The 26,593-nt window shown below is 41.4% G+C and overlaps 3 protein-coding genes across 3 annotated transcripts in view; 2 read left to right on the top strand and 1 right to left on the bottom strand.

The window, feature by feature from the left end:
• The window catches only part of LOC109463550, a 10,453-nt gene extending 5,374 nt beyond the window's left edge, over window positions 1-5,079 (bottom strand). The window contains exons 1-8 of the mRNA XM_019760391.1: window positions 5,056-5,079; window positions 4,469-4,621; window positions 4,084-4,212; window positions 3,519-3,632; window positions 2,943-3,099; window positions 2,532-2,650; window positions 794-898; window positions 218-370 (exon numbers count right to left, since the gene is read on the bottom strand). Coding sequence (XP_019615950.1) covers window positions 218-370; window positions 794-898; window positions 2,532-2,650; window positions 2,943-3,099; window positions 3,519-3,632; window positions 4,084-4,212; window positions 4,469-4,621; window positions 5,056-5,079 — 954 coding nt within the window. The remainder of the gene's footprint in view (window positions 1-217; window positions 371-793; window positions 899-2,531; window positions 2,651-2,942; window positions 3,100-3,518; window positions 3,633-4,083; window positions 4,213-4,468; window positions 4,622-5,055) is intronic.
• A 2,530-nt stretch (window positions 5,080-7,609) lies between these two features.
• LOC109463549 (large neutral amino acids transporter small subunit 1-like) lies at window positions 7,610-18,467 on the top strand. Its single transcript, XM_019760389.1, has 10 exons — window positions 7,610-8,081; window positions 8,788-8,913; window positions 9,422-9,527; window positions 9,785-9,829; window positions 10,211-10,334; window positions 11,014-11,117; window positions 12,734-12,830; window positions 17,029-17,178; window positions 17,868-18,072; window positions 18,397-18,467. Exons 1-10 carry the CDS (start codon window positions 7,610-7,612, stop codon window positions 18,465-18,467), a joined length of 1,500 nt encoding a protein of 499 aa, XP_019615948.1.
• A 1,218-nt stretch (window positions 18,468-19,685) lies between these two features.
• On the top strand, window positions 19,686-26,215 carry LOC109463548 (large neutral amino acids transporter small subunit 1-like). Its single transcript, XM_019760388.1, has 10 exons — window positions 19,686-20,167; window positions 21,155-21,280; window positions 21,942-22,047; window positions 22,320-22,364; window positions 22,459-22,582; window positions 23,372-23,475; window positions 23,895-23,991; window positions 24,624-24,773; window positions 25,534-25,741; window positions 26,145-26,215. Exons 1-10 carry the CDS (start codon window positions 19,705-19,707, stop codon window positions 26,213-26,215), a joined length of 1,494 nt encoding a protein of 497 aa, XP_019615947.1. The 5' UTR covers window positions 19,686-19,704.
• The last annotated feature ends 378 nt before the right edge of the window (window positions 26,216-26,593 follow it).

Below are 26,593 nucleotides of genomic sequence, written 5' to 3'. Positions count from 1 at the left end.
AATTGTTGGTTGTCCAAAATCTTCAAAATTTTTGGAAAACCAACAATCATTTGTTTAACTTATATATTATTAATTGTTGGTTGTCCAAAATCTTCAAAATTGTTGGAAAACCAACAATCATTTGTTTAACTTTCTGTTTTGCTAGTGCGCACTAGTTTATTATAGACAGTAAGAAAAATACAAACATACAAACAAACAAACAAACAAAACGTCATACCCGTTTATTTCCGCATTTTCCCCGGAAATACATCATCAGCCCACCGGCCGCCACTGCGCATGTCACAAGCAGCAAGGCCACAGCCAATCCCAGCGCGATCCTGAAACGAGGCTGGGCCCTGGTCTTTCCGGTTTTCTTACCCTCAGGTTCCACCTGTGAACAATGGATGCCATTAACATTTGTGAACGTCCCATTTTGTCCATCTTTGAGAAAAACAACCTAAAAGACTGATATAAGTCATTACTTTATATACATTATATATTTTTAGACTGAAATAAAATCAAAATTTCCGGTTGAGTTTTAAACCGGAGTCATTTGAGTAAGGTGAAACCGACTGCATTTTGAAATTCTATAGATCTAGTGTTATACATGTATGTAGATTCCTAGATTTCTTTTATGATTTTCTTTAACTTCGTGATCTTCTTTAAAGTTTAACGTTCTTCTCTTCCATGTTTTGTGGAGCCGACATGGCGGCCAGACAGACCCTGTGTACTCGCCCGCCACTCTACTCCACCGACGTCACCACGAACGTCAGATTCTGACTCAGAACTGAAAACAGACAAAAAGTGTACCTACTTTGACTTCAGGTTTCTTCTCCATGGCACGTCTTTTTGTAGATGTGTGTGTTTGACTCCAACAGCGACAAACTTCAAGTGCGTACCGTCTGCGAGGGTTATAGCTCTGGTATGCGCAGTCGACAACAGCAACAGCACCTCAAGGCATAATCATTCCACTTGACAGAAAAATCAGACATTTCGTTTGTTCTGTTGATCAAAGGCTAAAGTAGCCTCGAGCTTGTGCTTGTGATTATGCTACTTGTAGTCAATAGTGGGTTGCTGTCGTTTGTTACGAGAAAGTGAATTAATTAGTCTCCTAAAGGAGAGCAATTTTCAACATCAAGGTATTCACAGGGTATATCAAAAAGAATATTCTCTTCACCATCTTGATCAATGCATCTGAAATGACCAATCGCGAAAACATGACCTACAAATTATCGTTCTGACCTCTAAAAAGGTCGAATAAAGATGGCTTCTGAAGAAAAGAACACTTCGCTTTAAAATGTTACAAGACGTGAACATATAAATAATCCAATACCCTAGGCCCGTACGTTTTCGTGATTACTAGAGGAGTTTTACATGTATATACCTGGAAATCAAGATCAAGATATAAGAATTAGAAGTTTGTTATCTATTGGACTGTTAACACGTTTAGCTGAAGTTACAACCAGCGAGGTGGAAATTGTAAACAAACCAGCCCATACGCCAGTTCGGGGAAGACCGTCAACTTTAAAACCAAAGACTGGCATGCACGATATCATCACGAGAACGTGCAGTTTTTGTGTAGTTGCTGTTATCTCTTATTTTGTCTTAGTGTAGGGTGGTGCAATAAATAACGAGGTTTCTGAATTTTGGTTTTTATACCTTTATTCCACGACAAACCACCGTATAGCCACTCATGAATCTTTGATACATTAAAACGCATGAAAACAGACATATCAACAGAGAAAGACGCCAAGTATAAAGAGCAATTTGAACATGACAATATCCAGCTATGGTTACTGCTAATGTTTTCGTCAAATATATTAGGTCTGCACAAGCATGTATACTAAATACCCCATGATTCACAATGCAAAACATGTTTACTAAGATGTAATAAGGCAAAAGAGATATTGTGTTTTTACTACAGTGTATAGGCAATTATATATGATATTTTTGTCATTTCTAACATCAAAAAAGACCTATTAGATGAAGTTTAGCGTGCATATGATACAAGCTGCATTCTGTTATTGAAGTCTGCATTACATTTCATTTCATATTTCATTTAAATTGCAAAGTGTATAACTCAGAAATAAAAGATTATAATGATATCACTAATAATCAAAAGAAAGAAAGAAAGAGAAAAAGAGAAGACAAAACGACAATAGGAATGTCTATCCGCTATATATAAACCTCCACCACAAGAAACCTCTATTTTATAGCGACTGCACCACCGACATTAAAATGATATCACTCATAATCAAAAGAAAGAAAAAGAAAGAAGGAAAGAAAGAAAGAAAGAAAGAGAGAGAGAGTGAAAGAAAGAAAGAAAGAAAAAGAAAGAAAGAAAGAAAGAAAAAAAAGAAAGAGAAAAAGAAAGAGAAAAAGAGAAGACATAATGACAAGAGGAATGTCTATCCGCTATATACACCTCCACCACAAGAAATCTCGAATTTATAGCAACGGCACCACCGACGGCAATTAAATCGACACGAACACGACGACGACCACGGGCGCCATGACCAGCGCCGGCCGCGGGCATACGTACATCGTCCCACATACACAAATCTGAATCTTATCCCTCCGCCCTCCGGGCACACTTCTGCAAAGGACCGTCTGACACGACCGTGGGGTGTTTCCATCCTCTCTCTATCGTCGATTTCTTGTCCCAAGTAATCTGAAATTCCGTATAAATAATACAGTCATGTTCTTGCAAACCAAACTCTAATGCCCTAGAGCATACAGGTACCAATATATGATACAAGTTGATCAGAATAACGATGGATGAAATGTCTTTCGTTGGGGGCAAAATGCAATGAAAACAGTCGGCCCTCGACCCCCAAATACAGCATTCAAAAGCGACTGCTGGTTTACAGTTCATGCTGTTCTGAACCCTGCACTGTTGTATAGAATTGCCGTAGTTCAGAGTAATTGTTAAAGGCATGTTTGACACACTGTAATGTCTTTACCTCGAGCGTTCTCCTCTTGTACTCGGTACAGGGTAGCATCACGGCACACCGGGGGCAGCTGTGGTCGCAGGATGACGCCATCTTCAGAACTCACCGGTACGGACCGGTTCAGGAAGACGATTTGGTCCACGTCAAGACTGGGTACGTCATCGGCATCCTGTCAAAAAGACGTTAGATTAATAATATAATTACACTTAGTTCTTCTTCTTGGCTCAGGTTCTCTGCTAGAAAGTTCAGCACATGTCAGCTCGTTAGAACCTAACGTTGAACACAATTCAGTAGCAGATGATTAGGGATGATGGATCAGAAGAAACATTGCAGGGAAATTTTCGTTCTTTTCGTCTCAACTTTGTTTGATTCCATGTAAAGCATCACAAGATAACGTTAATCTTTTTGATGACAATTTCATGTTGAAAACCTCTGAAGAGTGAGACAATATATATGTAGTGCCTGATGATATGGACATCGTTAAGGCATTATCTTTAATTAATATGAAGAAAACGTAGAAAATATGAATCGTGAACAGGGCATAAACGTGCAACGAAACGTACAAAAAAACAGTTATGTGATACGTACAGCTAAAGCCTCCATCGCGTCCTCCGCCTCCTCAATGTCAAAACCGCTTGTCTGGCTGTCCTCTCTGTCTTCCAACAGGTAACAGTTACCTCGTTCGTACAGCACAGACAGTCCCTGTGTAACAAAAGCAGCCCCGTGATGCGATACTATAGCCATAGCTGCAGGGATTAGTTCACAGAAGTGCATGGTGCTTTTCTTTTTGAATTTCATTACTATTTTGTTTCTTGTGCTCTTTTATTCTATACCAAATGTGCTTTTAGTAATTGAAGCATTTTAGGGTGGCTTTTCTGTGAGTTTGTGCATCTGTTTTGTCCGGGCAGAGTAGGTTGACAGCACTTGGGTGGGGTTAGATTGACAGGAAGAATGACAGAAGGTCAAAAAGTCAAAGAAAATAGAGTGAACTCGGATGTCCCGGAATCTGACCAAGAGTGAGTGAGAATTAAAACTGGAAAAATGTTCAATTTCTTGTTAGTGGTTGAATGTTTCTGTCAAGAGACAATTGTTGCAAAAGACATGTTATTTAAAGCCCTGTACTTTAACTGATGGATAATGTTTTGAAAGTTACCTCTTTAGTCTGTATGATCTCTCCGTCCTCAGTTCCGACGTCATCACGGTACGTCACCAACCCGTTCACCCGGTCCACTTCCACCTCCTCTGTAAACGTCTGGCCGTTAACGGAGGCCTTTATGGTGAACTGTGGGTACAACAACAACAGAAAAATAAACAATTGTCTTTTATATTTATATACTTTATATACGCCTAAATTATTGATCCATCCATCCATCTCTTCCTCTCTCTCTCTCTTTCTCTCTCTCTTTATAATTGTTGGTTTTCTAAAATCTTCAAAATTTTTGGAAAACCAACAATCATTTATTTAACTTTCTGTTTTGCTAGTGCGCACTAGTTTATTATAGACAATAAGAAAAATACAAACAAACAAAACGTCATACCCGTTTATTTCCGCATTTCCCCCGGAAATACATCATCAGCCCTCCGGCCGCCACTGCGCATGTCACAAGCAGCAAGACCACAGCCAATCCCAGCGCGAGCCTGAAACGAGGCTGGGACCTGGTCTTTCCGGTTTTCTTACCCTCAGGTTCCACCTGTGAACAATGGCCGCCGTGAAAATTTGTGAACGTCCCATTTTGTCTATCTTTGAGAAAAACAACCTAAAAGACTGATAAGTCATTACTTCTTACTACTGCTAGCTTCTTTATTATATATATTTTTGGACTGAAATAAAATCAAAATTTCCGGTTGAGTTTTAAACCGGAGTCATTTGAGTAAGGTGAAACCGACTGCATTTTGAAATTCTATAGATCTAGTGTTATACATGTATGTAGGTTCCTAGATTTTTCATGATTTTCTTTAACTTCGTCATCTTCTTTAACGTTCTTCTCTTCTATGTTTTGTGGAGCCGACATGGCGGCCAGACAGACCATGTGTACTCGTCTGCGACTCTACACCATCGACGTTTCGACAAACGTCGTTTCAGATTGTGACTCATACTGAAAACAGAAAAAATGTGTTTACTTACTTTGACGTCAGGTTTCTTTTCCATGGCGTGTCTTTTTGTAGATGTGTGAGTTTGACTCCAACAGCGATGAACTTCAAGGACCGATCGCGCGACTGTCTGCGAGGGTTCTAGCTCTGGTATGCGCAGTCGAGAACAGCAACAGCACCTCAAGGCATAATCATTTCGCTTGAAATCATACGCTTTCTTCTTTGGATTAGGGACTTCTATAGCCTCAGGCATGTTGGTAGGATACCATGACCTACTAATTCAATTCTTGACCTACGAAGTGCAAACGAAGACGTCAAGAAAAAAAAAAAGAAAGAGAAAAAGAAAGAGAAAAAGAGAAGACATAAGGACAAGAGGAATGTCTATCCGCTATATTCACCTCCACCACAAGAAATCTCGAATTTATAGCAACGGCACCACCGACGGCAATTAAATCGACACGAACACGACGACGACCACGGTCTCCCCCGACCTGGCCTATGGGCTGATTTGTTTACAATTTCCACCTCAATGGTTGTTACATCAGCTAAACGTGTTAACTTTCCAATTGATAACAAACCTCTCATTCTTATATCTTGATCTTTATTTCAAGTAAATAGAACTCCTCTAGTAATCACGAAAACGTGCGGGCCTAGGGTATTGGATTGTTCATATTTTTACGTCTTGTAACATTTTGAAGCGAAGTGACCTTTACTTAAGAAGCCATCGTTATTCAACCTTTCTAGGGGTCAGAACTGTAATTTGTAGGTCATGTTTTCGCAACAGCTTATTCAGATGCATTGATCAAGACGGGAAGGAAAGTATCGTCATGATGATATCGTCCAGAAAAACCTGGATGTTACAAATTATTGTTCTTTAATTTAAGACAAAACATCAATTAACTTTCTCTTAACAAACAACAGCAACCCACCATTGATACTTGTAGCATAATTATGACGTCATTGTAGGTCAAAAATAAAATTACCAGGTCATGGTATCCTAGCAACAAGCTCCAGGCTATGGTAGCCCTGATCCACAGAACAAAGGAAATGTCTGATATTTTATTTTGCCTTGAGGTGCTGTTGCTGTTCTCGACTGCGCATACCAGAGTTAGAACCCTCGCAGACGGTACGCACTTGAAGTTGGTCTCTGTTGGAGTCGAACACAAAAAAAGTCTGATAAGAAGATACGCCATGGTGAAGAAATCTGAAGTCAAAGTAAGTAAACACTTTTTTTCTGTTTTCAGTATGAGTCACAATCTGAGACGATATTAGTCGAAACGTCTGTGGCGTAGAGTCGCAGACGAGAACACAGGGTCTGTCTGACCGCCATGTTGGCTCCACAAAACATAGAAGAGAAGAGAAGAAAGTCAAAAGAAGAACATGAAACGTCTAGGGATCCATATATAACAATAGATCTATAGAATTTCAAAATGCAGTTTCATCTGACTCAAACTCCTCATTGTACTCTTTATGAATATAGTCTAGCGTAGCTTAGAACATACGTGTAGAGGTTTGCTAGCTCTTAGGGACCGTACGATATTTAGCGCGGGGGGGGGGGGTCGTCTGAGGGTCGGGTTAAAAAATTTTCCTTGACCCTCCCCCAGCTCCAAAATTTTTCCTTGACCCTCCCCCCAGCTCAATTTTTTTTCCTCGACCCTCCCCCTGATGTCAATAAGTATATACATCGGAAGAAAAAATGACGTTTAACGTTACACGTATTTCCTGTATTTTGGGAACGCATTTTTGCTGTTTTGCTGGTACACAATTCTGAGTTTAATATCGCTATTCGGTTCCCATTTTGAGGTCTCTACTGCGCAACGCAAATGTGGTGTCTGCCCCGTAAATACCTAACGTTACATGTAGAAGACGGTGTTCGTGTGATTTCAGATTTCAAAGGTCCTTCGTGTTCGGGGCATTTTCCTCCGGAAAAATTAATTTGTAGGTCACCAAAAACGTTATTTCCCGCACTTGGAGAGGCAAATTTTGATGAGAGAACGTCTGAAGTTATTTTGTATCTGGAGAAAAATATTTTACCTTGACCCTCCCCCCCAGGCTCAAATTTTTTCCTAGACCCTCCCCCTAAGCCAACAAATTTTTCCTTGACCGTCCCCCCAGACGACCGGCCCTCCCCCCCCGCTAAATATCGTACAGTCCCTTAGTTAGTTCTATTCAACATTTTGTCAGACATGATACTAGTACCCGTTGAACTTATTGTGTAGAATCTTGATAGACTCATACTAGCTAGTAATCGTTGTACAATAAACTTTGACTTGACTTGAATGATACCAGTTTAATTTTCTTCACCTACATGTATTTGATATGTCTTAGAGCTATGTCTAGCTGGTTGCAATGTTTGTTTTTCTTCACTTAAGTGATATGCAGATTAAAAAAATCTATGGTAGCACTGGTCCGTCTTGGTGGTACAAAAAACGGTCTCGACCCATGGACCTTGCAAGGGTACTACAGGTAGTATCACTCCACGCGGTAACGCAAACAATATGTCCACAAGTACGAAGGTCATGCGAAGACACTAGAAAGTCTTACGTAACACTGACAGGCTTATAACCTTACAGCCAGACGAATACAACATGGAAGAAAGCGAGCAAAACCCCGAACAGCCGGAAAAGCCACCGTCCGAAGCGTCGGTCGGCGTCCGTATGAAACGACAGCTGACCCTAACCAACGGCGTAGCGACGATCATGTGCATTATCATCGGGTCTGGCATCTTCCTGTCCCCGAAGGGCGTTCTTCGGGCCACCGGTTCTGTGGGCTTGTCCCTGATCGTGTGGACTTTAAGCGGTGTGTTGTCCTTACTCGGAGCTCTGTGCTATGCCGAGCTCGGGACTACAATCCCAAAGTCAGGCGGGGACTACATGTACCTTCACGAGATCTTCGGACCATGGGTGGCTTTTGTCAACATCTGGCAGAACTTCACAATCGTATTACCCTGCGCGACTGCTGTGGTGGCCATCACCGTGGCCCAGTACGTTCTGTACCCGTTCTTCACGCCTTGCCCGGCACCGTACTTGGCCGTTCGCTTGATCGCGGCAGTTTCTATGGGTAGGCATGAATTTCTTTTTAATTTTTTTTATTCACTCTTTATTTCAGGTCCAAAGGCCCATACCATTACATAGAATTAAAAATCGCGAGACATATATACAGAGATAAGCGAGTAAACAGTGCGATACGGTATAGTGATGCAACTGGATATGATTTTGGAAACGATAAAATCATATCCAAAATCATATCCAGTTGCTCGAGTAACTACTTTTTGGCGTAAACAAAGCTTGAGTTTACTCTTGTCGCAAAGGTTGGCTTGAGCCTTTCAGTTCTTATGACCTTTACATAACTGGGGTTCTATCTGGGTGCCAAGTCGTAATCATGCATGAGACGAAATAGACGAAACACCTGTTTTACTTTATGTCGTACTTGTGCACCAAGCCAACTTGGCGAGTCTCCTCTGCTAGCCTCTACGAACCAGGGCGCGGCAAAAAGTACTCTCTAGTGGACCAACTCCCTCGGAATATACATGTTATATCTCTATTTGACCGATTTCTACTCTTTCCAGTCGTCTTCCAAAGCCAAATCTAAAACTACCTCATAGCACTCAAAAATCCTCAAAACTTTTCCAAAAATATGTCATTTTGACGCATTTGAAATAGTACAATTTTTAGTGTATTCATGTAAGCCATAGTACAAAATTTTTATGTTATTGAACTGTAATTATTTCTTTATTAATTTGATTCTAAAATATCTATTGTCGTAGGTCTGGTAGGGTTTGCCAACTGTTACAGTGTTCGTTTGGCGGCACGAATGAACAACGTTTTCACGTTTCTGAAGCTTGGAGCTCTCGGCATCATCATCGTCTTCGGTGGAATTCAGTTAGCTAGAGGTAACGATGCTTCTAATTCTGCAAATATACATATATACTTTATACTTTGGTATTGGTCCCTAAGATCAGTGTAGCTTGAACAAATGTAACGCTCTGTAGTATTGAAAAGTCCATTAAATATCTAATGATAAACAAGGCAAAAATGTCTGAATTTGATTAAAAAACAATCTTAAAGTTTCACAGTATTGGGCATGTCGATGGGCATATCATATGCTTATAGGTTTTTCTAAGTGCAATCCTAAGAACCAATCAAATTTACAGTTAGCTAGTGAATAGATTACAGAACACTTGTGTGATATCCTTGGGATGTTTGATTGTATTTCAAAGCAAAAATGCTAGGCGTCATCACTGGCACATGTTCACGAGTGAATCGACATTGAGGGGCGAAGAGGCTGTTCTACCTCTATTTCTTATTTCATTACCTAATTCAACAGAAATGCTTGGGTAGCTTATTACAGTATGCTGTGATAGCACAAGGCAATGCAACCCAATTCAATCCAATCTACAGGACATACTGACAACTTGGACCCAGCCAACGCGTTTGACGGAACCACTTCTTCCGTTGGGGATGCAATGGTGTCTTTCTATTCCGCGCTTTGGGCATACAGCGGATGGTAAGCTTGAAGATAGTGATGATCACATTTTGATATGTATCTTAAAATGTCACATGGACATTTGAACTCATATTCGGTGTAATTCTAGCCAAATGCGTATTTGTTTCAATCAGTATATGGACCCGGGGGCCCGGCATTTTTCTTGTACTGTGCTTGCGTATTAAGCTGAAACTGTGTCAAAAGTTATTCAATTGTACCCTTGTAATTCCACATCAAATGCAGAAAGAAGTTGTAGCGTTTTTTTTTTTTTGCTCCAGGCAAAGCCTAAATGCTGTGGTGGAGGAACTGAAAAACCCAACGAGGTGAGAACTTACATCTAGTTCTGAGTGAATCTTAGATTCTTACCGGTATATATATGTATATATGTATATGTACACGTAGTGTGCCGAATTTCAAACTATCCAGCTGGAATTAGCATGAAAGTTCATCTGAGTTGGTAAATACTCAAAAACGAAGATAACTCCGGGACAGGGGCGATACCGACTTCCGGCGAACTTTGACCTGGTACTGACGTCACACGTTGCTAAAAGTCACGTGTCCACAGCACTTGGGCCATAAGCCTTATGAAAGACTGGGCGGTGAGTTATTTTCGTTTTTTGAGTTGGAGAACAGTTTAATTTTTTTTAATATCCAGGTAGAATTTTGTAACCTGAATCTTTGTTCCCAATGATTTTATTCCCTAGAAACCTGCCCCTGTGCTTGGCGATCTCGGTGCCGCTGGTGACTGTTGTTTATGTGCTGACGAACATCGCGTACTTCACCGCCATGAGCCCTGCCGAACTACTCGCATCGGATGCTGTTGCCGTGGTAGGTATGCAAATACGTGTACAAGTTATCATGAAAGTTCAATTGTGTTGGTAGTTACATATCTAATTCTCTCACCTAGAGCTTTCGACCAGTCTCCTCTGGTCTTCTTCAGTAGACAGGCCCAGTGAGGCTTGTCACGTGGTTTCTTTGAAGTGTGACGTCAACACTGGGTCAAAGGTATCTTGTAGACGATGTCGGCCCCCGTCGCGGTTGAGTGTACAAGTTACAGTACAACAGTACCAAATGCCTACACAATGTAGGCAAATCCGTTTACCACTCACGTAAGGATACATATTTCGAGAAACAAAGAACACATAATCATCGTGACTACAATTGCAAGTTATTGAAGTTAACTTTTGTTTCCTTCTCAAAAGTGCATTTTCACAAGCCATAAAACCAGGATCTGAATCGGCTGCCATGCTCACTAGTACTGTGACGTGATTGGCAGAAATTACTGTAATTCACCTTATTTTCACTGTAGCAAAAGTTCACGGTCTGAGAAAATGGGTACTAGTATGTTCACGCAACTATATTCACGGTGGCGACAGGTAACGTCCTTATTCTTCAAACAGGCCCTATCATGTATCATTTTCAGGCACTTTTGTTAAGTGTTAATGGTGCCATGTTAATGGTGTCTTTATAACTTATGTAATATAACTAAAGGTATTTTTCTCATCAGACTTTCGCTAACCGTCTCATGGGCACGATGAGTTGGGTCATCCCTCTGGCTGTGGCCGTCTCAGCGTTCGGAACTCTGCTGTGCAGCACGTTTGCAAATTCAAGGTGAAACTAGAAAGGCCGACATTTGCTTGGGAGCAAATACAGCATATTTCAGTCCATCTCCCTCCCACGCAAAAGTGGACTATTCCAAACTTACCCCAGTGCAAAACTGGCAAAGGTTCTCAAATAAATGAATTAAATACTAGTAGTAGCTATGTAATTTAGAACAAAGATGCAAGAACAAGCACTTTGAATCTCGAAAGCTTTACTAATCTTATTACAGGTATGCAAATACTAACAATGATGAGATTTGATACATTTTGAAGGTCTTAGGCACATAAAATTGAATGTGTGGGTCATTCCGCACGACTTACGTGCAGGTAACCCGCAATGGAACACGTGTTCCATGGCCAACGGCAGATGGAGCGGGGCATTCTTTAGATAGAACATGGAACGGGTATAGCACTTTTGGCCCTTTTTTTGCTGAAAATAGCCATTTAAGTCCCCCAAATGAGTCCTTTGGAAGTAGTGTATGCCAAATATGTGACTGCTATTCTGTAGACACATGTTCAAGGTACCCTTATACCGAATTTCAGATCATTTGGTTGTAAAACCAGGGCTCAGGATCCAAAAATCCATTTTTTGGCGAAAAATGCCCCAAAAAAACCTTCATAAAAATTTTTCTAAGGCAAGTATCAAAAAAATGAAAAAAACGCCTTGGGGTATTGGCCTACTCTACCTCCATGCCAAATTTCAAGTCATTTGGCTGAATGATGGCGGAGTTGAATCCCTTTGACTGTTTGGCAGGAGAAGAAGGAGAAACATGAGAGAACACAATATATTTCATCCATACCATGGTATGGACTGAAATATAACTAAATTGCATGTTGGGAGCCCGCATGCCCTTTTCCGTAGAGCGAAATCGGCCGTTTTAACTCTACGTATAGCGTTGACGGACTCAACGTAAAGCATAATTGGCGCATTTGTGTGGAGCGTAATTCGCCGTTTTAATTCTACGTAATGCGTTGTAGCTACCCGGAATTTATCAGGTATTTGGGGAGGATTCCTGAATTCAGCGTATTACGTAGCCAGGTCTGAAAATTTAGCGTAGAGTGTTGCCTACACAGGCCCTCATTTTGCTAAGATTACAACAAGTAATTCTTATGAATGGCCGCAATGGCGTGTTCGCGCGTGCATTGATTTTCGGCTGATTTTGAAAAAAAAACGCGCATCAACAAAGGCGCATTGAAAATTGCATACTATCTAAGGACGTTTTAATGATCCAGACAATAAAAAGTCCTGAATTGACCTTATAAATCACATCTATACACACAGTGCAAGTAAGAACAAAAAAAAAACTCGACATGAACACAAATACATTATAGAAGAACTTTATTGCACGACAATTGCACAAGGTACAATGTATGGCAAACTACATACAGAGAGTAACAAACAATAAAAATAAATGTTGGATAAGACCTAATGTCGAATAAAACCTAACATATCTTAATACATCATGATTCAGATCTGCAACTCTCTGCATATTGATGTACACGAGGCATTTTTTTGTGTTACCGTTTATGTTTATATATATATATATATACACATACATAAAGATGATTGCTTGTTATAAACACAATATGCTATTGGCATTATTACTATCCATCTTTCTTCCATAGAAACTGGATGGTCGCTGCAAGGGAGGGGACTCTACCGAGGATCCTGTCGATGATTCAGATCGACCGACTGACCCCCGCTCCTGCTGTCATACTGAGGGTGTGGACATCTTGTACTTTTTTTCAAACTTACAACATTGCTTAGTGTAATTCTATTATGTAAACACATGAAGAAACTAGAAAGATAAAATTTACAAAGCAAATGCATAATGTTAACATTCACATGGTCTAGTCTAACAAACTACTGCTCTGTTTATTCTTACTCAAACAATCATATATGTTGTGACGCAATTCCAACTCTACCCTGCAATTTGCAACATAATGTAACCCAACACCACAGGGTTTCTGCCACAGCACAAGTTACCATGGTGACAGACGTCTAGTCCAGACGTTTGGAACAAAAGAAGCTGATGTGTTTTCCTTATGCGAAGGTAAACATAAAACGTATTCAGGCTAGTGTGGTGGGAGCGCGCTCTGTACTTCCATGTGAGTTGGGTTGAGGTTCTCTGCTGGTTGTTGCGGTACTGGGAGGTCGTCCTGCTGTCGCCCGCCGGTCGGGGTGAGGTCGTCTTCCCGCCCGGGACAAGTCCGGGCCCGCTCTCCGCCTCGCTTGTACTGCCCCCGCACATATGTCCCCGCGGCTTTCTCGCGCCTGAAAAGAAATTCATGATACATTTCTGTGAGATTATGAGCATATGATTATGCAGAGTTTGCCGATAGTATGTACAGTATACGTAGGGGTTGCAGTTTTTTCATGAACTTTGTGACAGGTAATGCTGTGGTCACATTTCCAAACCGGGGCCCGGCCGGGCTGTTTCAATTAACGAAATATCAACAATTTATATCAATAACATATTACGTAAATAGTTCCCATTACACATTTTCTCAACTTTTTGTGCTTTGTTGTCTTTCGTTCCATACGACTGCCCGACTGGGCCCCGGTTTGGAACTGTAACCTCAGTATAAAACACAAACACACAGATACACACACAGAGACACCCCCCCCACACACACACACGTACACACATACATGCACACACTCACGTGCACATGTTTAAGTTCACGGTTGAAAAATTCTGTAGTAGAGTAGCACCAAAAATACGGCAGATTTTGAGATTTTACCTTGTTTTGTCCTTGTTCCTGTGGTTGGACACAGTTGCTATGATGGCCTTCCTGATGGTTTGGATGCCCTCATACGAGCTCAGCGCCGGGCACCAGATCAGCATCTGAATGCGGGGACAACATACCAGGAAGTGTCATCAAATAAGCAATGATAGAATACTAACATCAAATTCTTTACCTGTTTAACAATAGTCAACATCTTGATGACCGCCTGTGGTCTCCTTCAGGACAATTATGACTGGTTACTAATTATCGGCAAACAACTTGTTTTACAAAAAGGTTGTTTCAAAAAAAAGAGAACTCAAACTGTCCAAGCTTGGAAGAAAATCGAGCGAGGTTCAGTCTATCCAAAAGCTTATTACTTGGTCTTTTATCTTTGTCTGAAGCAGAGAAGTAAGAAAGTGATCACTTTTTCAGAAAATAGAATCATCAACTTCAAGCTCACCTCGTTCACTGCGCTCCTAAAATTCTCCGCTCTTGCTCCAGTCACCTCGTATTTCTTGATAACATGGCGAATCTTTCCCTGTGAAATAAAACATAAAGGCATAAACAATCATTTTATTGTAGCCACTCCTTACATTTAGATTAACATAGAAGATGTATAAGCATAACTTGACAAAAAGTAAAATGAGTTTCACATGGTATAATCAGCTACAAACAACAAAAGAACGTTCAGGGCTCTCCCCAAGCAATGAAGTGCTTTCCTTCTCCCCAAAATCCCAGCACTTCCCCCAATTTCCCAAAAATGTTCAAATTTATAGCTTTTTCTTGGTGTTTACATGAAAATTCGCTGATTTTTCTCTAAGAATGCCTCTCCACTAAGAATGTCAAACAAAATGCAAAATATCGAATGCAGCACATCTATAACAGCTGGTTACAATCAGACGTGGCAAAATGTACTCTCTAGCGGACCAACTCCCCTGGCATGTTATGACATGTTATCTCACTATTTGACCGATTTCTACTCTTTCCAGCCGCTTACCGAAGACTGGTAGAGGCTAGGTTTACCTTAGCCTCTCCAGGCTTTGGGAGGCGACTAGAAAGCTCGAGTAGAAATCGGTCAAATAGAGAGATAGCATGCCAGGGGAGTTTGGCCGGCTGGAGAGAACAGTTTGCCGATTCGGCTAGGTTTAGCTAGGGATGTGCGGCGTACTTACGCAGAAATAGCGTCGTCCTTCCTTCCCTTCCCGGCCTCTTGTTTGCAGCAGGCTCTCCACAGGATAAACCTTGAATTTTCCCCCGCCGGACGTCCCCATCCTCACCATCGTCTCCCATACATAGTCGTTGAATCGAGGCGTATTGCAGACAGGCGGCGGCAGAAAGTACGCCTTGCCGTCGATCTCAATATCGCCTGGTTCGCCGGGGTCGGGGTGGGGCTTGTACGGCTTGTTGATGTACGTAGCGAACGGCAGACGGTTGCAGAAACTACCGATAGGCGGGTTAAAGTCCTGTGAGCCGACGGACGAACTCTCTCTCACCCCCGCAACGTTGAGCGAGGGGCCCGTACGCTCGGCGAACGGCAGCCGGTTCGAGTTGGCGCTACTACGAGGCGTGCTACAGTTCTGAGGAGGGCCCGCGGCCAAATTCTCCCAGTCACCGGCAAAGTTGACCAACTGGTCCGCATCCTCCACGAGAGGCAGACGGTTCGAGTTGTAGTCTCTGCGAGGCGTGCTACAGTTCAGAGGAGGGCCGGCGGCTAAACTCTCCCAGTCCGCGGCAAGTTTGACCAACTGGTCCGTACGCTCAGCGAGCGGCAGTCGGTTGAAGACGGTGCCGCGGGGCTGGCTGAAGTTCTGAGCGCCCGCGGACGAACCCCCTCTGTTCCCGACAATGTTGGTCGACTGATCCTGACCGTCCCTGGAAGAACAGTTCTCTTCGCTACTAACGACCTGGACTTCGGCGAACGTAAGCCTTCTTCTAGGCTTGGTCGGGTTCCGGTACCTTGTTGAAAACATGGCGGAGAAACCTTCGAACTTGACGGACGAAACGCACGCGCGGAAGAGTGGGAGTGAAATGACAGGATTCTTCAAAATCAGCATGTTTATTCTCTTCCAAGTCGTTATTATGCAAATGAGAACGAGGATACTGGTATTGATCGTTGAAACCTGTGAACCGTTTCACACGTTTCTGTCTGACACCTAACAATAAGATACAGCAGGTTTTTCGCGCGTCGCAATCTTTGATTTCTTGTGAGGGGTACGGTACAAGGATGCCGCTACAGGTGGACATGACACTGTTTTTAGCACCCAAACTTTGCATGTTACCAAATGCTTAGCGTCGACGCATATTGTGAAACAATAGCTTCAAAAGGACAAAAAAAAATGTGGGGGTATGAGGGTTCCATGTGTGCGATGTTTTAAAACGTGCGAAGTTAAAACATTTAATGGCTTTCATAGAGCTGAGTTCCCATCACAATATATGTGTTGTTGTCTTCCCTTGCCGAAAAGGGCTTCAGCAATTATTTCAGCAAGGACGTTTTTAACCAACTTGAATTTCAGCATCGAGCTTATCTTATAGGCACTGTGTTGGCGCATTGCAGTCCCTAAGTGTTTCGCCAGAGGGTGTGAAATACCTGCATGTATGAATTGCTTTCAAATGGCGCAGATTTGCATAGGGTTTTTTCTTCTCAGGCATACCAATACAATGTTCGAAAAAAAAAACAAGACAGTAAGATATCATAAAAGTTTCTAGCGCTTTGTCACGTTCAATATAAAGGTTGTATAGCATGGTAACGAAGCCAGTGGTGTGTATTTAGTCTCATCATACAGACAAGGACTTCCATGAAAATTTGCATAGGTTGAATGGCGGTAGACTTCAATGCCAGAACGTTCTGTGAACGTTGGTTACAAGACAGAATTTATAATTTGGTTGAAGAAATAAAGTGCCTTTTTTGTGACAGTTTTGCATGTGTAAAATGAACCCAGGAAGTCCTAAATCAGTAAAGTTACTAGTTCCCCAGAAAGCCACTACGGACCCATGAATTATCCATGGCCCCATTTTGCCAACTACTACTAAATATCATGTAAAGAGCTATCAATAGAAATCTATTGAAAGCTCTTTGATATCATAAAGATCTTTCCACAATGTATTGAGAAAGAAGACACACACACGGCCACAGACACCAACACATCTCGGCGAAGGTAGTTGAAATGACAACATTTTCTGTAACTCTCCAGATTGTGTTCGCTCTGCTGATGCTGATCCCGGATGACGTGTATAAGGTATTGAACCTGATGGGGTTTGTGTCGTGGCTCAGCCAGGCCGCCACTGTTTCCGGGCTGCTGTGGTGGAGGTACAAGAAACCAGACCTACCCAGGCCTATCAAGGTAAAATAATAATCTTCAATCAGGTCCTAGGGTGGCCAAAGACAGCATCAAATTGGCCAGGCTGTATCCATTAGCCATAGTGTGTCCATAGGCCCAAGGACCCTCTCTGGCGAATGGGCACTGATACTGTCTTTGGCCACCCAGTGTCCATTCGCAAGAGAGGGTCCTTGGGTGGCGTATGGACACTCTCTAGCGAATAGATACTGCCTGGCCAATTTGATACTGGCTTTGGTTGAATCTGCTTGGAAATTGGGTACAAGACGTCGGTGATATTATATATAGCAGTGGGGTTCAAGCCAAACGCAAAGAGACGAGTAGCAAATAAAGTCTCCTGGCTTGCGGGAACGTACTAACCACAAGGCATAGGTGTAGCCTCTACTAAAGAGTAGAAACCGACCAATAAACTGGAGTCGCTATGTTCTTTGAAGTCTACTACTATATACTATTGCATCTAATAGGGACCAAGCGTTGAAGTAACCAGGCTTGGAAAATGTGCTACTTTAGCGGAACAGCTCACTGTTATCTATTTTCTTTATTGAAATTCGTCACTGTTTTTTTTCCCAATTTTGGTGTGCCCTTTTTAAAGCTTAGCCTTGAATGATGTATCATGTATTAGCATTGTACCATTAGCCATTTTACTCTCCAATTTTTTTCTCTAATTTTTCTATTTTTGTGTGCTTTTTTTTTAGCTCAACCTGGCCATTCCTGTTCTATTCGTGCTACTGAGTCTGTTCATGGTGGTTGTGTCTTTTGTATCGGCGCCAGTAGAGTGCAGCATTGGGCTCTCCATTTTAGCCAGCGCCGTTCCAGTATACGCCGTCTTCGTGCACTGGAAAAACAAGCCGGTGTGGTTCATGTCGTTTGAAGGTCAGAACTCGCTGTTTATATCTACTTGTAATAAAGCGATGGTTACTATTAAATTACAATATGTTTTGTGCAGAACTGTGTCCTAATCTGTACTAAGCGGACAGAGAGAGAGAGAGACTCATTGCTAAACTCCTATGTTCCCCCTATTCACCCCCCCCACACACACACAAACACACAAACGCGCGCGCGTGTTTCAACATGTTCAAAACGTAGCGGTGTCAGAACATACGGGCGTCAGAACGTGGAGGTGTTAGAAAAAAATGGGGGTTTCTACGGTAAAATCACTGTCACTAGTGTTATAGTATCCAGATTCTTATAATTATCGTAACACTGGCTTCTTTTGTCTTCCAGGCTACGTGACAACTCGTCTGCAACTGATTCTAAACGTCGTACCACAAGATCCAACGGTGAAGATCAAGTGATATCTTATATAATACTATTTTTAATTAATTTTTTTATTTTTTTTATATTTTTTAATAATGTCATTTTTCCTACCGCTAATGTTACTCATTTTGCAAAGTTATCCGTTTATAAAAAAACAACAACAAAGCATTACCCATCTATTACGATCTTGTTATTGTTATGACAATATTGTATGGCTACTTATTTATACTTTTCGTACTTAAAAAAGCCATTAAAATCTACCGTTTGCTGTAGAGATCTTAAAGAGATATATAAATCCGATCTGCTGACTTGCAGATATTTATCCATACGCCTGCATTGTACAGAATATAGCTCTGTTTTCTGTGTGGCTTGGTTTACTAAGAGTCTTCCTTTTTCTTGTGTCCCTAGACGACTTTTCACCCCACATACAGGTATATTTTGGTCAGTAAATTGCGTTCAACCAAAATACTAACACAGATAACTTCTTAACTGCGAGGAAATGTCAATCATGTGACGTCACTGACAGCGAAGCGTTGTGATTGGTGGAATATTACAGCGTAGCTTCAAAAGTTTATGGAAATTATGAATCAGAATTGTTTATGGAAGAAATTATTTAGAGAGAACACAACATTTGCAAGCAAACACAGATACTTTCTTCCCAAATCGTAGTACCCACGCAATTGATTACATGGTAACTAAAAAAATGATTTGTATAAATACAAGATGTACCATTAATATATTAAGATACATTAAACTCCAAGCAGATCTTTTCGACAGTATCAAATTTGGCCAATTTGATACTGTCTTACCCCCACCAAAAGATTGGTGGGGGTAAGATTGCTTGGAGATTAAAGATACATGCATTCTACGACGTCAGTTTTGTGATACGAGGGATGCTTGGAAGGTAGCACACTCCATTTACTAAGACGCCCTTAGTAAAAAAAAAGACCTGGCGTACATGTGTAGGCTTGCGTAAGTTTGAGTAGCCTAAACTCTAGTCCTTCGAGGTTCTTAACAATGACACAATGAGCTCATCTATAAATCTTTCTTAAAATTTGTATGATTCGACTAGATCAAATTTTCAATGGTACAAGGCACCCTACAAAGGCAATATGTCGTTACTGTGTGCCTTTAAGTCTTCTAGCGCAACGCAGGGTTCGTTGTATATCAGGCCACGTGGTAACGCAAACAAGGTGTCCACAAGGTCACCCGTGGACACGGGCAAAGTCTACCTTAACACCAACAGGCTTAACCTTGCAGCCTGACGAATACAACATGGAAGAAAGTGGGCAAAAACTCGAACAGCGCGAAAACCAAGCGTCGGTCGGCGTCCGTATGAAAAGACAGCTGACCCTAACCAACGGCGTGGCGACCACCATGAGTATCATGATCGGGTCTGGCATCTTCCTGTCCCCGAAGGGCGTTCTGCGGGCCACCGGTTCTGTGGGCTTGTCTCTGATCGTGTGGACTTTAAGCGGTGTGCTGTCCTTACTCGGAGCTCTGTGCTATGTAGAGCTCGGGACTACAATCCCAAAGTCAGGCGGGGACTACACGTACCTTCACGAGATCTTCGGACCATGGGTGGCTTTTGTGAAGATCTGGCAGAACTTTACTATAGGAGGACCCTGCGCGACTGCAGTGTTGGCGATCACCGTGGCCCAGTACGTTCTGTACCCGTTCTTCACGCCTTGCCCGGCCCCGTACTTGGCTGTTCGCTTGATTGCGGCAGTTTGTTTAGGTACGTCTTCTTTTTTCTTACTTACTCTTCATTTCAGGCACCAAAGGCCCATATCATTGCATAATATTGAAAACCGAGTGACATATATACATATATAAGTGGGTAAAACAGTGAGATACGGTATAGTGATGCTAAAAGAAATATATAAATGTATATATAAATTCATTACCGCTTATAGACCAGATCAACATAGTGCTGCCAGTAGTTAGTGAGAGTGTATATATATCAGAGTAAATCGCAAAGTACAAGGCTCTTCAACCAACACAGTTATTAGCACTTAATGATTGATAAAGTGCATTTTGTACAGTATAGTAGGGGCACCAGAGTCATATAAGTAAACAGGGTCATCAGAGTCATATAGTAAGGTATATAAAACAATTAAGCCAACTACAATAGCAGTCTATAGAACTTTTAAGTGGTTGACGGAATACCAATAGATCAAGAACGGTTGACAATTGTGCAGCAATTGCAAATAGCAAACAAAGTCAGGGGTCGGGTATTTACCAATGGTGTGTTCGCAAAACATCTTTGATCGATCTTTAATCGCCTTCAACAAAGCCTTGAGTTTACTCTTGTCGCGAAGGTTGACAAAGGTGAGTCTTTCACCTCAGATGACCTTTCCATAGCTGGGAGTCTAGCTGTGTGCCTGACCTTAACCGTAGACGAGTCATCTGTTTTCAATTGGTGTTACGCCGTCCTTGTGCACCAAGCCAGCTTGGCGAAGAGTCCAGTTTGCGTTGTAGTGTAAATTTACTGGTTTATGATTTTGTTTGCATGGGATTGAAAATGAAGCTTCGTTGCATTTTGTATCTGTTTGGATTCGTGTACAATCACATACTTTTATATCTAAAACTACCTCACAGCACTAAAAGGCCATGTAAAATTTTCAAAAATGTGTCCATTTTGACACATTTGGACGGGTAAGATTTTCCACGTATTTACCTTAGCCCCAGTACTATAGTAACATCTGTTTTTGTATATATGTAGGTCTGGTGGGGTTTGCCAACTGCTACAGTGTTCGTTTGGCGGCTCAACTGAACAACGTTTTGACGTTTCTGAAGCTGGGAGCACTCGGCATCATCATTGTCTTCGGCGGGATTCAACTAGCTAAAGGTAAAGATGCTACTAATTCTGCGAATATATATACTTTTATACCTTTGTATGGGTCCCTAAAATTAGTGTAGCTTGTACAAACGTTTTGTAGTACAGCAAATTCTATTAAATATCAAATATTTGTGACGAAAGCCAGTGGATACTAGCTGAAACGTCTGACCGTTTCCAAAATCATATCCAGTCGCTTGAGTAACTGCTTTATGGCGTATTGTATTACCTGAATGTCTAACCTTCATCGACGTATCTATTAAATATTTATTGATTAAAATGACTGGATTTGGTTAAGTTTCAATTTCAAAGTTTAACAGTATTAGGCATGTCGATTAAAGTTTATATGCTAAGTTTCTCTAGGTGCAATGCCAAGAACCCGTGTAATTTATTATTAGCTAGTGAAGAGATCCTTCAGAAGACTTGTGTGATATCCTAGCTATATTTCGTTGTAGTTCAAAGCAAAAATGCTAGGCAGCGTCACTTGCACATGTTCACGAATCGACATTGAGAGGCGAAGAGGCTGTTCTTCCTTTATTTCTTAATCCAACGTAAACGTTTGAATAGATAATTACAAAAAAAAAAACGTTTGGTTAGATGATTAAAACATTCTGTGATAGTACAAAGTAACGCAACCCAATTCAACGTTACTAGTATTACTTTGTATCTACAGGACATACTGACAACTTGGACCCAGCCAACGCGTTTGACGGAACCACTTCTTCCGTTGGGGATGCAATGGTGTCTTTCTATTCCGCGCTTTGGGCATACAGCGGATGGTAAGTGTGAAGAAAGTGATGCACACATGTCAACAAATTAAGTACTTAGTACACTTTGTTGTATGGACATTTAAATTCATATCCAGTGTAACATCTAGCCAAATGCGTACTTGTTTCAATCAGTATATGGACCCCGGAGCCCGGCATTTTTTTTACTGTGCCTGCGTATTCAGTTGCAACTATGTCAAAAGTTATTCAAATAATTTGTACCCTTGTAATTCTACAGCAAATACAGAAAGAAGTTACGGTATTGCTATTGCTGTTTGCTCCAGGCAAAGCCTAAATGCTATAGTGGAGGAGCTGAAAAACCCGACGAGGTAAGAACTTAAATTCATTCGTTCATTCATTCATTCATTCGTTCGTTGGTTGGTTGGTTCGTTCGTTTAGTTCGTTTATTCATTCATTCCCCAGGACCCTGCCCCAGTGCGTAGCGATCTCGGTGCCGCTGGTGACTGTTATGTTCGTGCTGACGAACATCGCGTACTTCACCGCCATGACTCCTGACGAACTACTCGCATCTGATGCTGTCGCCGTGGTGAGTATGCAAATACAGTGGATGCCAGTTACTAGAAGTTGCTTTTAGAAAAATCCGGCCAAATGAAAAAGTGAAATCCCAAACCATTTCCCATTGACACCATTGTTTATAGCGCCCTTTATTTGAAAAGCCAATGCCGGCTAATTTTTAAAAGATTGTCAAGTTGCAACACATTTCCAACCAAAACAGTTACAGTACAAGTAACAGTGCAGTTACAATGTGGGCAAAGCCTTTACCATTCATCACATAAGGATATTTCGAGAAACAGAGAACACATAATTATCGTGACCACTACATACAATTAAAAATTATTGAAGTTTACTTTTTGTTTGCTTCTCACATGCATTTTACGAGCCTTGGTGCCAGGATCTGAACCGGCTAACATATTTACTGTGACGTCATTGGCAGCAATTAATTGGTAACAGAAATCAAGAAGAACGATTTGAAAGATTCGATGTTGCCTAACATCAGAAGAGTGTATTTCTGTACTCTCCAAGCAGAGGTTTGGGTTTTGGGTCATTTTTGGCGTGTTTTTAGGCTTTTTTATCGGGGTTTCATTTTTGCACTGAATTTTTTTCAACCCAACCAGTGAAAAATGAAACCCCGACAAAAAAGCCTAAAATCACGCCAAAAATGCCCAAACCTCTGCTTGGAGAGTAGTATTTCTGTTTGAACGTCTTTATTCTTTGAATAGTACCTATCACGTTTTACTACTTTCAGGCACTGTTGTATTTCAGTGCTATTGGTGTAATGTGGCCTTTAATCATAAGGTCTTTATTTTCCCATCAGACATTCGCTAACCGTCTCCTCGGCACCATGAGTTGGATCATCCCCCTGGCCGTGGCCGTCTCAACGTTCGGAACTCTTCTGACAAACACCCTGGCCTTTTCAAGGTAAAACTAAATAACTACTTCTTCGTATCGTGTTCATCTGTGTTGGTAGTTACATGTTTAAAGTTAAAACTTTTGGTCCAACGCCCTACATTGAACCGAGACGGGGGCCGACATCGTCTACCAGATACCTTTGACCCAGTGTTGACGTCACACTTCAAAGAAGCCACGTGACAAGCTTCACTGGGTAAGTCTACTGAGGAAGACCAGAGTGACTGGTCGAAAGCTCTAGGTGAGAGAATTGTTTGTGTTGGACCAAAAGTTTTAACTTTAAACAAGAACCTCTTCTGTTTACATGTACATGTATATGTTATTGCATGTGGAGTGCAGTTTTTTTTCTGTACTCTCCAAGCAGAGGTTTGGGTTTGGGGGCATATATTTTCATGCTAGTGAAATTATTACTATCCATCTGTCTTCCATAGACCCTGGATGGTCGCTGCAAGAGAGGGGACTCTACCGAGGATCCTGTCGATGATTCAAATAGACCGACTGACCCCCGCTCCAGCTGTCATACTGAGGGTGCGGACATCTTTACTTGTTTTCTGACCTATAACATCGCTTCGTGGGAACCCGTTATCCATGTGTCCATTTTGCCAACTACTACTAAATATCATCAAGGGGCTTTCAATAGAAATCTATTGAAAGCTCTTTGATGTCATAAAGATCCTTCCACAATTTCTTGAGTTGTGCTGTTTAAAGGAGACACACGGACACAGATACCAAAACATCTCGGCAAAGGCAAGTCTGGCATTATTTTTATCGCTATTTCCACGGTAAATGCTCCGCAGAATTTCACTCGCTAGTGCCCCCGCTTCGAACTTTCTCAGCAAGGACACGTTTTGCCACTTCCACTGAAACAAATCACTCTTTCTTCCTCCATACACCACCTCTTAGGAGGAAGTTCCACGCTGAAATCTTCTTTCCTAGAACAACATTACTATGGAACAAGCTACGTACCATGTAATTGTTTCCCATATGGGTATAACCAAGGACTGGTATAACATAACCTTAAACTTTCCAAGGCAAAGGGCCAAAGGCCAACATAACATCTGTCCTCACTGGCTGTACAGTAACCCAAAGCATTTGTTTTGCGATGAATATGTATAAAGAAATAAAAAATAAACATGACAATATTTTCTGTAACTCTCCAGATTTCGTTTTCTCTGCTGATGCTGATCCCAGATGACGTGTATAAGGTACTAAACCTGATGGGTTTCGCTGGCTGGCTGAGCAGCGCTGTCACTGTTATCGGGCTGCTGTGGTGGAGGTACAAGAAACCTGACCTACCCAGGCCTATCAAGGTACAATAATCTCCAAGCAGATCCTAGCTATAGGGTGGCCAAAGACAGTATCAATTTGCCAGGCAGTATCCATTCGCCAAAGAGGGTCCATACTCCACCCAAAGACTGTCTTTGGCTACCCTAGGATTGGTTACATGTACAGGACATCGGAAATTTTGTATTTAGTAGTAGAGTTCAAGCAAAACACAAAGGGACGAGTAGCAAAGTCTCCAGGCTTGCGGGATTCGAACCCGGGCCGCCAGCTCTCAAACCCAGCGCACTAACCGCAAGGCTAAAAGGTCGGAAAATGGAACTTCTGTGACAACAGTATCAACATATACTGAAAGAATTACCATATATATATATATATATATATATATATATATATATATATATATATATATATATATATATATATATATATATACAATTTCAAACTGCAGTGTGTGAGTTTGAAATTGTACTTCTACATACTTTCCTAATTATTGATTAACTTTTGCATTTTATTAGTAATCATTTTACCTCCATCACTAATGTTTTTCTCTAACTTAGCATGAAAGTTCACCTGTGTTGGTACAAGTCATTATGAAATAAAGACTAAACTTTAACTTCCAACACTAGAAATAGAATTGGGACTTACCCCAAATTTTCGGTTGACTCCATCAACCTTGTTCACGGAATGGACCCGTCTACTCTTGGAACGTGACGTCAGAGACACGTGACCGTAGTAGCGTTTTTCTCTAATTGTTTCGTGCGTGCTTTTTGCTTTCGATTGTTTCAGATGAACCTGGCCATTCCTGTACTATTCGTGCTACTGAGCCTGTTCATGGTGGTTGTATCTTTCGTGTCGGCGCCAGTCGAGTGCGGCATCGGTTTGGCAATTTTAGCCAGCGCCGTTCCAGTATACGCCGTCTTCGTGCACTGGAAAAACAAGCCGGCGTGGTTCATGTCGTTTGAAGGTCAGAACTCGCTGTTTAGATCTACTCGACGTGATAAAGTGATGATTTAATACTAGTAACTTACAATATGTTTTGTGCTATGTCCTAATAACAAACTTCATAGAGAGAGTGAGAGAGAGAGAGGGGAGGGAGAGAGAGAGAGATAGAGAAAAAGGAAGAGAGGTTTTGCAGGAAACTGATTTATTCGATATATTTCTTTGAAGGGAAATATTGCTAAACTCCTATGTTCCCCCTACCCCTACACCCCCCCCTCCGGACACACACGCGTTTGTTTCAACATGTTCAAAATGTAGCGGTGTCAGAACATAGGGGAGTCAGAACGTGAAGGTGTTGAGGGGTGTCTCCGGGTAAAACCACTGTCACTAGTCATGACTAGTGTTATAGTATCCAGATTCTTATAATTATCGTAACACAGGATTCTTTTGTCTTCCAGGCTACGTGACAACTCGTCTGCAACTGATTCTAAACGTCGTACCACAAGATCCAACGGTGAAGATCAAGTGATATCTTATGTTTTCCCTACCCTGTAATGTTATTCATTTTGCAAAGTTTATAAAAAACAACGGACTGCACATCTATTATGATCTTGCTATTGTTATGACAATATTATATTGCTACTTATTGATACTTTGTACTAAAGCCAGCATTAAAATATCTACCGTTCGCTGTACAGTTCTTAGAACAAGAAATACAATGTACATGTATATATATTGGATCTGCAGACTTGCAGATATTTGTCCATAAGCTAGCATTGTACAGTATATTACATTGTTTTTTGTGTGGCCTGCTTAATCAAGAGTCTTCCTTCTTCCGGTGTCCCTAAACGACTTTTCACCCGACACATACGTTTATTTTGGTCCGTAAATTGCGTGCGACCAAAAT

This window comes from Branchiostoma belcheri, unplaced genomic scaffold (assembly GCF_001625305.1).
Source record: "Branchiostoma belcheri isolate BF01 breed outbred unplaced genomic scaffold, Haploidv18h27 scaffold128, whole genome shotgun sequence".
NCBI classification, from domain to species: domain Eukaryota; kingdom Metazoa; phylum Chordata; class Leptocardii; order Amphioxiformes; family Branchiostomatidae; genus Branchiostoma; species Branchiostoma belcheri.
This window is presented reverse-complemented; position numbering and strand designations above follow the sequence as displayed.

What these genes read in the sequence shown, in the direction of transcription:
- LOC109463548 (XM_019760388.1), top strand. Translation starts at nt 19,705, where the DNA reads ATGGAAGAAAGTGGGCAAAAACTCGAACAGCGCGAAAACCAAGCGTCG. An exon ending in CTCCAGCTGTCATACTGAGG is followed by an intron (nt 23,992 to 24,623) that starts GTGCGGACATCT and finishes GTAACTCTCCAG; the next exon opens with ATTTCGTTTTCTCTGCTGAT. An exon ending in GCTGTTTAGATCTACTCGAC is followed by an intron (nt 25,742 to 26,144) that starts GTGATAAAGTGA and finishes TTTGTCTTCCAG; the next exon opens with GCTACGTGACAACTCGTCTG.
- LOC109463549 (XM_019760389.1), top strand. Translation starts at nt 7,610, where the DNA reads ATGGAAGAAAGCGAGCAAAACCCCGAACAGCCGGAAAAGCCACCGTCC. An exon ending in TGGAATTCAGTTAGCTAGAG is followed by an intron (nt 8,914 to 9,421) that starts GTAACGATGCTT and finishes TCCAATCTACAG; the next exon opens with GACATACTGACAACTTGGAC. An exon ending in CTCGCTGTTTATATCTACTT is followed by an intron (nt 18,073 to 18,396) that starts GTAATAAAGCGA and finishes TTTGTCTTCCAG; the next exon opens with GCTACGTGACAACTCGTCTG.